The sequence below is a fragment of the Juglans regia genome, chromosome 3 (genome assembly GCF_001411555.2).
Source record: "Juglans regia cultivar Chandler chromosome 3, Walnut 2.0, whole genome shotgun sequence".
Taxonomy (NCBI): Eukaryota; Viridiplantae; Streptophyta; class Magnoliopsida; order Fagales; family Juglandaceae; genus Juglans; species Juglans regia.
Genome location: NC_049903.1, coordinates 8,751,994 through 8,765,534, shown reverse-complemented (window position 1 = coordinate 8,765,534; position 13,541 = coordinate 8,751,994). Strand labels below are relative to the sequence as shown.

At 35.8% G+C, this 13,541-nt stretch overlaps 1 protein-coding gene across 1 annotated transcript; it reads right to left on the bottom strand.

Annotated features, from left to right (window-relative positions):
- Positions 1 to 6,610: 6,610 nt before the first annotated feature.
- On the bottom strand, positions 6,611 to 13,525 carry LOC108990753 (probable beta-1,3-galactosyltransferase 4). Its single transcript, XM_018964823.2, has 11 exons — positions 13,158 to 13,525; positions 12,140 to 12,236; positions 11,697 to 11,731; positions 11,363 to 11,574; positions 11,175 to 11,238; positions 10,835 to 10,907; positions 10,563 to 10,683; positions 9,381 to 9,468; positions 9,169 to 9,294; positions 8,895 to 9,004; positions 6,611 to 7,145 (listed from the first exon to the last, which is right to left on the bottom strand). The coding sequence occupies exons 1-11, from the start codon at positions 13,274 to 13,276 to the stop codon at positions 6,997 to 6,999; spliced, it is 1,194 nt and encodes a 397-aa protein (XP_018820368.1). The 5' UTR covers positions 13,277 to 13,525; the 3' UTR covers positions 6,611 to 6,996.
- Positions 13,526 to 13,541: the final 16 nt, after the last annotated feature.

Below are 13,541 nucleotides of genomic sequence, written 5' to 3'. Positions count from 1 at the left end.
CTCTCTCTCTATTTTTTTTCTTTTCCCGTTTCGTTGTCTCTTTCTCTCTCCGTCTAGCCGTTGTTCTTTCGTTGGCTTGGTTGAAGGACCAAACAACAACCCTTTGTGTTTATTCTACACCAATAATCGGTAGCTACTAGCTAGCTTCCTTTCGGCCTGTGCTACGACGCCTTTTGAGCAACTTCGATCCAAAGCCCAAGAATTTTCCTTGCTTGCATTACTTGTGAAGTGGGTCTTCTTTCTTTTGCTCTCAAAGATGAAGGTCACTGTCGTTTCACGGAGTGGTAGAGAAGTTATCAAGGGTGGCCTTGAGCTCAGTGATTCAGTACGATTTTGTTCTCTTTCTCTTGTTCGTTATCTTTGTAATTCCTAAACTAGTGTGGGCTGATGCTCTTCTGTAATTGATATATGCTTTCGGTTCTGGATCCCAAGAAATCGAAGACACTCGATTCATTTGGGTCAAAAGGTGGTGTTGGGTCCAATTTAATTGGAAGATTGATTTTTTAAAAGAGGGCTGCTAGATACACAAATGGATCCCACATATTGATATGACACACTAATAGTGTGCCACATCTTCCTTATTTCTTTCGTTTTTTCTCTCGTTCTCCCCCCTCTCCCCTCCTCCCCCTTTCCATCTCTCTTTCTCCATCCCGAGGTGGTTCCCGACCACCACAAACGGCCAAAGGACAGTGACCATCTACCATGCAAGTTGTTGGCTCAGATCCCGATCGACCACCCCGGCCACGTAGCGGTCAACCACGCACACGGTATGTGAAATGTGCACCAACGTGCATAGCGAGCTCTCGTGAGCTCCATTATGCCGACGGTGCCACTTGGACTGCCAGCTTCTTTTGCCCACCCTGAGGTAGTTCTTGACAACCATGGCCGGCACAGAGAGAGGCACCAGGAGAGGGCAGGGGTGGCAGGCACGGGGGAGGGGGAATCCCTTTTGTGAGATTTCTTTGTGTCTATAGTATTTTTCTTTTTAAAAAACTTTCTTTAAATTATTGTGTTTAATTATATTCCTTCCACCATCGTTTTAACGTTTTAGATGGAGCCCAGGGGATGCAGTTTGTGATATGTATGTCTTGGTGTTAATTTGCAGGCTACGGTAGCAGATCTGTAGGAGGCGATTCATCAGCTAAGTAAGTGCTAGATGTGGTTCCCTTTATTGTTACGTTATTTATGCATATTTTTAGCCTGAACAACCAACTTAATTCGCTTTGTTGGTCAGTTAATCAATGTTTAGCAAATTAGTTTAGCTTCGGTTGTTTTTGGGAGGCAATAGGGTTACTTTCTACTAGCGAGTCTCAGTAGTTAGTACTGATTTCATTTATTAGAGTTCGCGTAATTGGTTGTGCATGGTCTCTAGCTAGATACAACTTAGCATAGTAGCTAGAGAATCAGAAGACGGGTCAGTGTTATTCTGCGCCACCAACAGAACTAGGATGCCCGTGTGCGGAGATTTCATCCTTCAAGAAAAGATGTCTGGCAAAGGCCAAAGAACAACGGTCCAGGTTTTTTTACATCTTTATAAGGAGGTGTTTAAAATTTTTGTGCTTCAATTCTCACCCTCTAGCTGTTTTGCTGTTATAAATAACTTATACCAAAAACCATTTTGCAGCCGTACTTATGAATCGCAGACCCCTTCAATCTGCTTTTTGTGTTTTGATGGCTTTATGGTCAAAACTGCAAGAGAACATCATCAACTTTAGCGGTGAAGTTATACCTTATTAATTGCACTACTTGAGATTTACATTTACTTCTCCAAATTAAGGTTGCCTTAGGTCGGACATCAATATCGTACAGCTGTTCAGGATTTAAACAATGAGAACCCTAGCTAGCTAGACAAAAAAATAAACGAAAAGATAACAAGAGACCAGGGTTTGGTATCGATGATAATATACAGGATGGCGGAATGATCAGTTGAAAGGTAATTAATGCATTGCAGAGTTTACACGTGAAAATAGCCATTAAAAGTGAAATTGTTCTCAAAAGAAGATGGGAAACAGACATGACGTCCAGCCTTAATTCACGTGAGGGAAGGGACACCACGGCGAGCAAGATCTATTGTTTGGCAGGGCTTGCCGGCTTGGGATCGAAATTAGGGTTTGGCAATAATATCCTAATTACTTGCTTCTGTCTTCTTATAGTACTAAGTATTGTTTTCATAATTATTTTCAATTCATCTGATTTAGTCATTATAATTTTTTTAAAATTTTTACATAAAATAAAATAAAAAATTTAAATTTTTTTAAATTTTAAAATAAAAATAATATATTCTAATAATATTTTATTTAACTTTTAACTCTAATCTCAATTTATTTCGTCTAATTTCATTTGCGAAAACAATCGAGAACGCCTAATTCTTCTTCCTTTGATATATGTTTCTTTTATAACAAGAAAAGGAAGAATCCTATAACCCACAAATCTTGCATGCACCCATATATATCATATATATATATATATATATATACTTCAACTTTAAACCGAAGATCGATTAATTTTCTTTGAAGATTAAGGAGTTTGATTGATCATATATAGCAAGATTTAAACAGTCCTTGAATAGTACTTGAGACCAAACTGTGGTTTTCTGATTTTTTTCACCGAATTTAATAATTAGAATTTAATCATTTGTACGTACTTTTCAATCAAAAGAAGATCATAATATAATTTAGCTAAGCCATCCATGGATGGAACCTAAAAAAGAGAAAATAATAGCACGAGGGACAGTTGTAAATTAACTGGAATAATTGAAATATTGGTTAAGATGTCAATTTTCTTTGGAAAGGTGATAATCCACGGTAGTACTACGGCTAGCTAGCAGCTTTAATTTGCTTCTTTTCTCAATCTGTTACTAATTCCTAGGCCGATAGGGTTAAATCAAAGTTTGCTTAGGCTAGGATTACTTTCCAGCTTAATTAATATAAGAGATTTCTTACAAATTTATAATTAATTAATTAATTAGTTGCTCGATCGATCGACTTTGGTTCAATAAAAAACATAGAGGTTTCTTATTAATTCATGATCTTTTTTATTTCCTCCAATTACTTGTTACTATTCTTAATTTGAATCAACATGCATGGGATTATATATATATATATATATATATATATGCTTTTTCTCTAACGTACATTAACGAGGTCTCAAGATATATAGTGATCTTATTCGATCGGCCTGGTGTAAATACAAATCAATAGATCTAACAGCTAGCATTGATTTCTTTTTCACGTTTTCTCTCTTAGATAGTACTCCTCCAATATATGATCATTTATGAAACAAAAACTAATGTAAGGATGAGCAAATATTTATTAGAGAATCTTCCATCACATAAATTCATGCGCTGATTTCGAATTCCAGCTCTGATATCTCTCTCTCTCTCTCTCTCACACACACACACAGACAAAAACGCAGGACATTAATTTCACTTGGTATTTACTCCAAGATTTGTTTCATCTTTGTTCTGTCTATGGACAACACCTTTATGATCAGGAACAGTACTACGCTTCAACCAATAACATGAGTTAGACGTGGATTCTGACAACAATAATGAATGTGTCCAAGCATTGCCATAAGGCGAGGCCATTCTAGCTAGCAGGGTCCCATGCATGATTCAAATTTCTAGGCCCCGCGCTTCCAACATTAATTAGTTAATTTGTGGTTTTATTTGGTTTCGATCTCTTAATTCACTTACTTTTATGTCAGCCAATTTATATTGTTGCATCAGTTGTTTTCTGATAATTAATTCTCCCTAACTACATGATGCTCTTGATATATATATATATATATATATATATATATAGTAAACATGAAGACAGCGTCGGGGCCGCGCGCATGCATGTGATGAGGTGAAACCCTAGCTATTATACCTTTTTAGCTTTTCCACCCATCAGTTTGATGCCCCCTTGCTTGTGATCTAAAATTATTAGTTGATCTGGGGGGTACCCAAGATGAGATAAACTACAGGAGCTATTATTATATATACATGCATGCATGTCAAATTTATATAGACTGGCGTTGTACATGTAAATATTAGCTATGCATGGTAAATCATGGAAGATCAAACACATTTGGGCATGTGAATGGCTCAGGCTTGACCAATCTTCTAACTTAGAAGGTGGTCGCGCGGTTTGCCATAATTTGGTAGAGGAAAAAGACATGGTTTTGCTGTAACTTTGCTTTTAGCTCTTGATATCTTAGGTGAACTAGGAAAGTCGACCGAACTAATTAAGAGACTGTGGTTGTGGTGTCACCTGCAAGGCCAGTCTTCGTGTTGCATCCATTAGCTAGGGACCGGGCTACAATTCAAATGCAACTTCAAAAGAACAGATTAATTAAGGGGCACTAACAAATTGATCAAGTTATTGATGAAATGCAAGTCCACTCACATTTTTTAATGTTAAAGAGATATATAACTATATATACATATATATAATTAGTACTATATATATATATGTGTGCCTTTCTTGATGTAGGTTGAAAGTCAGCATGTTTGGAACTTGGATTGAATTAAGATCAACTCAATATTTCAGTTTAATTTTAAGCTGAATCTAATATTCAAAACACTTAATTCTCAAATTATTAAAACTCATCTCAACTCAAAGCTTCTTTATACGTGAGACTCACAACCCTTTTGAACTCAACATCGCTTTACACATGAGACACACTTTTCAACTTTCCATAAATAGATCTAAACTCATCTTAATATCAAAACACATCTAAATTAATCTTAAGTAGTATTTACAAAACTCACTTTACCATCTAAATTTATTACTATCTATAAAAAAAAAAATTCAACTCAACTCAACTCAACATTAAACAGGCCTAAAACTTTTGTAATTGCTGAGCGTTGATTGTTGACCAAAGCTTCTGGTGACATGCATGGGTCAGAATATAATTAGTTACCGCGCCAAAGTCATGGTCGGAAGCTGTCAGAACACTAAACCAAACAGTGCATGTGGTTAAGGGATTACTTTCTGCAGTGTCGGCTGTTACAAGAGAAACAAAACGAAGATGCCCAAAATATAGTCTGTCGACCGAAGTTTCTTAGCTATATATGCATGGATTTCTACGGGTTTTGTTAGCATATATATCCGTAGAGTAGAAATTTTCTTTTCCATTTCCCAATATATGCATGTTTGTGTAGGGGCCGGGAAGAAATTGGTAAATTTTTGTTTGAAAACTAATTTAATTTGACTGGAATTCAAAAGTTGGTTTGGTGGCACCTAAAGATTAAGTTCACCAACCAAGTAAGGACCTATTTTCTTAGCCTCTCGAATTTCAAATGTTGGTGACACAATACCAACATGCCCTCTTTTAATCCCATAATACAAAAATTGAATGATCAAGGTTTTGCCCTCAGCAAGCTTAGTTTGAATTCAATGCACCCACCACCTTTACGTTGTGGGGTTGTTGGCAAATTCAATGCGATCCGCCTCCCTCTCTCAGGCTCCACATTAATATATGAGATCCTCGCAACGCATCCCATTTACTCCAAACAAACACATCACACTTTCTTTGCCGAGCTCTAGCTTGTTTCTTCTGTGTCCTTGAAGCTATTCATTTCAGCCTCTTGAAGGTCTCTTTGTACACATGCTTGCTGGATATTTTATTGTGTATGTGTGTGCGTCCAGCAGCATCTCTTGACTCTTGATTTCACGACTACGTTTATTCTCTCTCTTAGACAATTACAGCAAAATCTGCATGATGAGACTGTACAAGGAACTGGTTACGCTATCGCTCAGTAAAAATATAACGTGAGATGTTGGCGCGGTTCAATCAGAAAACAGCACTCTCAGGCTAGAGCTCTGTTAATTTGATTGAGCCGTGCCAATATCACATGTAATCATAGCTTGATCTGTGCATCACAACTGCTTCACTTGTTTTGTTAATCTCTCTCTCTCTCTCTCTCTCTCTCTCTCTCTCTCTCTCTCTCTCTCTCTCTCTCTCTCTCATTCAAGGCATTTCGTTTGACCAGATTCAGCAGTGTGGACAGCTTCATGACAAGGTAAGGTTAGGAACAAGTACTGTAGTTCATCTGGATTTCAGCTTCTCTTGCAGGTTTTGGAAGCTCCAACAGATGAGAGAAAAAACATCGTCCTCTCTACCTTATTAATTAGCAGCATTGTCTTTTTGCTAGGTTTTAAGTAACACCATATAACTTTGTATATAATATATTGGTCATTCTTTGAATTCCATTATCTTTTGCGTATAAATAAAGGATGATCGAAGCTCAGAAACATCATCATCAACAACAACAATAATAATAAAAAAAAAGGGGTTACCATCTGTAGTACTCTTTGATGTGAGTTTTAAGTTGTACGTGTGGCGTAGGCTGCTAGCTAGGTACGTACTTAGTGAGCATGGGTTTAGTGGAAATTCTTTTTGTATTAGTTTACTTTTACAGAAAGGTCACAACCTTTTTTCGACATTAATTAATGTTGTCATATAAATGCAACTAATGAACTCTCGGGATTCGAGAGATTTCAAGAGCAACTTCAGATCTTGAGGAGGTTAGACAGAGAGGAAACTTTGAACCTGCGGCAGAGTATATAAAGATGAAGATCTTCTCTCATTGGGAAGCTGTACTTGTTGCTTTGAAGGGGGAAGAGCTAGACATTAACAAAAATTATATTATATATGAAGCAAAAGTTGTTCACAAAGATTATTACCACATTATTGAGCTCAATGGTGATGCATGGCAGAAAACAAAGAATAAAGCCCTCCCACCATATAAAGAATATAGATTGTAATTCTGTTCATTCTCTCTTGCCGCTATAGAGGTTGACTTCCTCTACTAAATTGCAGGCTCGTCAGCAGCAAGACCTCTCTTCTCCTTAATTGTGATCTCTTATGCTGGTAGTGAAAACTTCCACTGTAGTCTATACTTAACAAAATATGAAGAAATTGTCTAGGATATATAATGACCATTTATATGATTTTCTCTTCATGTATATGTAAATCCTTCCTGAGTTTGGAGGAACAGCTGCCTGTCTCTCAGAAGCTTGCAGTCAACAGAGCACTCTCATCCTCACCACACCGCTGGTGAATGTCTGAGATTCTTTCAACAGGCTTGCAAATCCCACTGCACTTCCAATCAAATGAAGCAGCACAGATGTTTCCGGCCTGTGCCTTCCACTCACAGTCTGCAGGAACACATCATCAGGATACACCGACTCTTACCGGAAAATCAATGCAAGCAGCAGTTCATTTTTTAAAATCTATCTTCGCCCTTCTGAAAAAATTGAAATTTTAGCACCATAGAGCTTGGTGCTGTGTTTCCATCGTATGAACATATCATAGAGCATATTTGTACTAATCAGGTAATCTTAAGTTTAACCTTATAAAATAAAATTAGCAATAATGGAAAGGACCGAGAGTTCCATGGTGTCTAGTGAACCAGAATCAATTCTTGAGCATATTTGAATTTTGGACCAATGAATTGTTAGATTATAACAGAGTTGATGAACTGGTAGGCCAAATGCCAAACTTCACGTTATTGTTTCTTCCTTATACTGAAAACTAATACCTGCTCCAACCTACTCAAGTTTTAATTTGAAATGGAGAGACAGTAAGAAAGCATAAAAAATGATCCATAATTGGTACCAATTGGTGACAATAGAGACTAAAGAAAAGCATGATATTTGTGAAGAAAAAGTGTAACTCAGATTTCGTTGAAAACAGCAAAACTATTTTAGAGCCACACAGCAGCCACAGATTAGACTTGGCAATTCAGGATGTTGAGCAGAACTAAAAGCTAGACAAATCAGAGAGAATCAATTTTCTAACCCGGAGCCGGTCATTTCACAGACTTAATGGGTACCTAGTAATTACAATACATGAACAAATGAACATGTATTCAATAAATAAATAGTAAGATTACCTGACAGAAAATCTAAATTTCTATTCAAAATAAAATTAATATGTATTCAATAAATATTTAGAATAACTTTGAGTTATAGATAAGGTATGGGACTAAATAAAATTACTATATATAATTATAAAATAAAGTCTGTTTAGATTTTTTATAATGCATTTCCTAACCAGTGTTTTATTTCTTCATAAGTTTATATACATCGAGTGGCTATGGGTTTTAGAAATAAAATTCTGAGTTGGTTTAGGTTTTAGAAAACTGACATTTGATAAATTCCTTTGCCAAAAAAATATAAGAGTTTTCACATCCAGTATGCACATATTTTAGGGGTGTAGAACTGGGCCAGATTTTTTCCCAATCTGGTCCGAAACCCGGAATCTAGGTGTATCCGGGTAGGGCGGTTGAAACCTGGATCCAGTTACGGATCCGGTTTTATGACCCGATTATCCATAACCGGGTCCCTTTTTTTAAAAAAAAAAAATCATGCTTCCAATTAGTTATGATGTGAAGAGTAGTAGCATTGTATTAGTCTAATTAGTTATGATGTATTATTATTTATTTTGTTCTTTGTAAATTAATATTTTGCATTGTTATGTAACAACAATATTATTTATTTATTTATTTTAAAAAGTGCTATAAAAGTATTTTTTAAAGTTTAAACAGTTTTTTTTTTTTTTTAAATATTAATAAATCTGGTTACAATCCGGATATCCGGATTTATAGCCAAAAAGGGGAAAAAAATCTGGATATTTGAATCTGGTTATCCGCCCGGATTATTTCTGGATTAATCTAGATGGATAACCGCCCGGTTTTTAGAATCCAGATTCGATTATGGCCGGATATCCGGAGCCGAATCCGGTTGCACACCCCTAACATATTTAGACACATTTTTCATTTGCGGAAAGATATTGACAAGTTGCTTTATTAAAAGAAATGCTATTCAAATGGTAGAAAGTGGTCGCAATTCCTCAAAAAGGAAAAGGAAAAAGTAATTAAGTGACAAAATGAAACTTTACATTACCTGGAGGTGTTCCACAACAAAGTCTCCTATCGTCCACATGCTCCACATCTAAACCAATTAACCAAGATCCTAATGCAACATCTTCGTTGGCATATTTGTGCAGTACATTCCTGAGATTATTCCAAACAACATTATCATCTGAAGATTAAAGATCAGCTCATTCAACTATAACGAGCTCTGTGGCATCGTAACCACCTGTTGGCTGTCAGCTCATTCAATCATAACAACTTCGAATTTTCTTTTAACACAAAAAGTAAAAACACTGAAAGCTTACTGGTTTATTGATATATACGTAGCCAAATCTTTTGAAATACCATATAATTGTCCTGTCGCATGACGGAAATAGCGGTTTCCCACCCCGCCAAATTTCCAATACTCTGGTTCATGGTATCTCACTCCCCTGTTTCAGAAAAGGACGATGAAGAAACCAGATTTTTATCCTTTACAATATATTCAGCTAGTTAAAAAACAGAAAAATCAGCTTACTTCCGAGCAAGAACAGGACCAGACTTCATGCAGCCAATATAAACTCGAGGTTTTATACGGTGTCTAGCTAGAATCGTTCCAAGGGTAGCTGCAGTATAAAAGTAAATAAACTCAAATGAGGTTTTTTTTTTTTTATTACTATTTATTATTTTATATATATATATAGAATAAAAGTAAATAAACTCAAATGAGGTAAAGGACCTAACGTATTAAAAAGAGTGATATTATGCACTCAAATAAATTTCTCCTTATTAATAAACTCCAGATAGAGCCAATCGTGTATTTCAATAATAGCCTCTGTGAGCAAATTTTGTGTGGTTTATGCAAAAATGCTTAATAATCAGAATCTAGTTTCCCTTATGGTTAATATTGGAAATGTTTTTAACATGGATAATAAATTTGAAAGGAGTAGATATATCAACAAAAAAATTTTGCTACATGGACATTATTCTCATCAAAATGAACTATCCATTAATCCAGTAATCCCTAGTGATGATCTAACCAGTTCAATTAATCTGAAGTGAGTTTCTCCGACAACCCACTTAGTGGAGAAATTGATTCTTACATGATTATAAATACTTTGAATACCACTATTTTTGCTATCAATCAATTATGACAATTACCAGCAGATAAAATACTTAGTACATAGGAATCAAAACATCAATGTTAGAGGACCATGAAAATCTTCTCCGGCGTAGATAGCAGCAAAAACAAAACAACATGTTAACCCAACTATTTCTATACGTGATTTTTATGAATCAAGTGTTGATACACTTTCTATACCTTTTTTTAGCAATAGACTTCTATTTTTAGCTTGTTTAATAAGCAGTCTAGTTTCTATGTCACACTTTCCACATCTTTTGAAGGGAAAACAAAAATTTTGTAGTGCATTGTTTATGAGACTTATGACCTTTCACTCACAGAAAAAGAATCATCCTTCATTTTCAACTGGTTCATTTTCTTCTTCTTTTTTCTAAATAATTTTTCTGTCTGTGTTTTGAAGAAATAAGAACGATAGCTACATCACTTCTATAAAAATCAGTATACTCATCTCAAGAAACGTAGATCCTATAATTCTTATTTTGAATAGAAAACTAAGATATATAGCAAAGGAGTTTTTAGTATCTACAAATCACAAATCCAAGATGAATGAAAATATATGGGAAAACTGAACTTTCTCACCTAAATTTACATGTACATCATCATCAACTTTAATGTAAAATTCTGCATCCCACAAGGCAACAGCAGTTGAAAAATAAGTCTTTGTCTTGGCTGATAATTCCATGTAGCCCTCTACATGGTCCTGGTTTCATATAATTAGGAAAAAAATTTGAGGGCCTATTAATATTTCTGATTAGTCTATTGCCATACTAACCAAATTTCAAATAACTGGTAGTTTCAGTAGCAGTTAAAACTTGTCCAACAGCTTAAAAAAGGTACAACAATAAGCTCACCAGCTGCAAGAAGTCGGCATGCAACATCTCCTCTGCTTTGATTGCTTTATCAAGGATACCACCAGAGGTCGAACTGATGAAAAAAGAACAATTAATAAGAAATCCATGTAATTTACTCTAGTTCATGCATAGCACCACCTTAAAGTAAAATTGGCCAATTAAAGAAAATACAGAGAACTGCTCTGCTGAGGCCACAAACTTTGTGTCTTATTATTGTAAAAGAACTAGCCAGGCTCAGCAGCATGAGTAGGTAACTTAAAGAATTTTGGGAACATGAATAAATAGGAACAAGTATATGTGGCACTAACTGGCAATAGGTATGAAGCCGTATGAAGATCACCTGTGACCTATGACAAAGCGTATCACTATGCCCTTCTCTTCCTCCAACTTCTTTCTCTTCTCACCTAGTAATGTTTAATCCATGAAAACCCATTGATCACAGATGAGATATGACAAGAAAATAGAATAGCATATAACAGGTTCTCAATTTAGAGAGAAAAAGAGAGAGATGGAGCCAAGTTAATGCACCTTGTGGCATCCAAGTAGCACGAACAGAATCTCTTCGTTTGCGGCTACTAAAAGCTGTGTTGATTCCTATAACCATAAAGTATTTTCTTTTCATATTTGTTTCAATATTTTTCAAGCTTCCTGATATGGAAAAGCCATCCCTTGCAGATCCATGTGCTGCCCTAGCAGCTGTCGATTTCAGCTCCAATTTTGGAATTGTCTTGTCCAGTTTCCTGCATTTCGAAAACAGCAATAAAGTTTCCATGTAAGTCAATGCAGAAGCATATAAGGGAAATTGAGGCTAAACAAGCAACACAGTAGCTTGTTAATAACATGCTGTGTCCTTAACACTTACCCTATACTGTCATTGCTGCTTCGATGTATAACGTTCTGATGAGGCAAGAAAGTTAGAGAAAATATTGTTACAAATATCAAATGCAGGTGATTAACATTAAGAAGCAAAATTAACTCTTAAGATAAACAAATCATACATAATGCTAAGTATGTAAGAAAGAATGATCCCAGAAGCAACTAGAGAGAGTTTCAATCGTCATGGTAACCAAATTTTCAAGGATAAGAAATCAAATGGCATTGTCAGTAACCCACCACCCAATCCTATTCTCCCAAAACTAAAAATGAAGTTATCTGGACTTCCAAAGGCATTCTGTACTAGAAACGACATTTCCAAGCACTATGGTCTCGTTATAAAGTAATTCGTCAATATAAAGGCGATGGAATAGTAAGACTTCTATTGATGGATGACATGGCTCATTATTAGAAGTTGCTGAATGAACTCACAAATTGTGGATCACCATCCTCAGATTTTATGTTTATTTGGGCATCTTCAAGTCTTGATGTCCTTGCCATATCTTTAGTCTCAGGCACCGTCCACATCCTGATACAAAACCTTTTGATCAATATCACTTGCATATGCATAAAAAACAGCTGCCTTTTTTATATGTAAGTTACCTAAAAAAAGGTAATAAAAAGATAGATCCTCTTAGCAACTAGGTTTTTTTCCCTATTTGAAATAATAATAGCCTTTTATCTATTAAGGTGGAACCTGGTCATAAGGCATACAATTATAGGACCGAAAAAGGTAACAATAAGAAAAAATAAATTAATCCCATAAAAAAAAAAAGAAAATAAAAAATAGATTAATAAGCCTGAGAAGCAGTATTAAATATAATTTTTAGTCCAGATATAAGGGGGAAAATAACGTAATTTTGAATATCAGATGTTTCCATAATGGACCTAAAATAACAAGCACCTCCATCAGTTCACCCTACTCCAACAACTTGGTCTGGATGAGTTGAATTTATTTTCAGTAATTAAAACGATATAAAGTAGATATTTCGAACTCTTTGCAATTTCGCTACAATTCATGCAGGCAACACTCTCAACAGCTAATGATAGAGATACCGGGATATGTCACAGTTTAACAAGCACAGAAAATTCGGAAGAAAACGAAGTACTGTGTAAAGGAAAAAAATGCAAAGGGATAGAATCGGTTATTATGTGATTCCAAAACACCCACATTCACAAACCACACATACTACAATACACAGAAAACATTAGTTCACTACAACACTCCTCATGAAATGCAAAAATTACCCGATTCACAAGAGCGGCCACTAAAACAAGTTAAAGACGTACAATCAAGATATACTCTTCGTATTTATTTCACAAAATCCACGCTTTCCACCCTTTACTGATACCCACTCAGTGAATTTCATAATCCAGCTAAAAGCAACCGCTTCAGTGGCTAAAAAGTGGAAAATTGTGAGAAACCGAAACCCATTTGAGAAAAAAATACCTGTCGGTGAAGAGCATTCCAGCACAGAAGCTGCCTAAGCACAGCAAAAGAACCCATTTCCGAGGCATAACATTCTTAGCTAACTCTCCTCCACCCATTCCTCTACTCTTCACAGACATTCTATTGATTCTCTACACTCACTTAGCTCACCGACTTCACCAACAAAACGGTTTTTTCTTTTTCTTTTTATATTTTATTTCCAAGTAGAGACTGGACAGTGCGACGAACCCAGAGACAAAGGTGAAAACTTTCAGTCTTTTTTTCACCGTTGCACACTCTCTCCCACCTTCAAAGGCCTCAAACGTGCATACGAGTGAGGAAGACGCCTCTATATTGCACTTCAGAATCTCAGATACCAATTTATTGAACCGTCCTTTCTCTCTT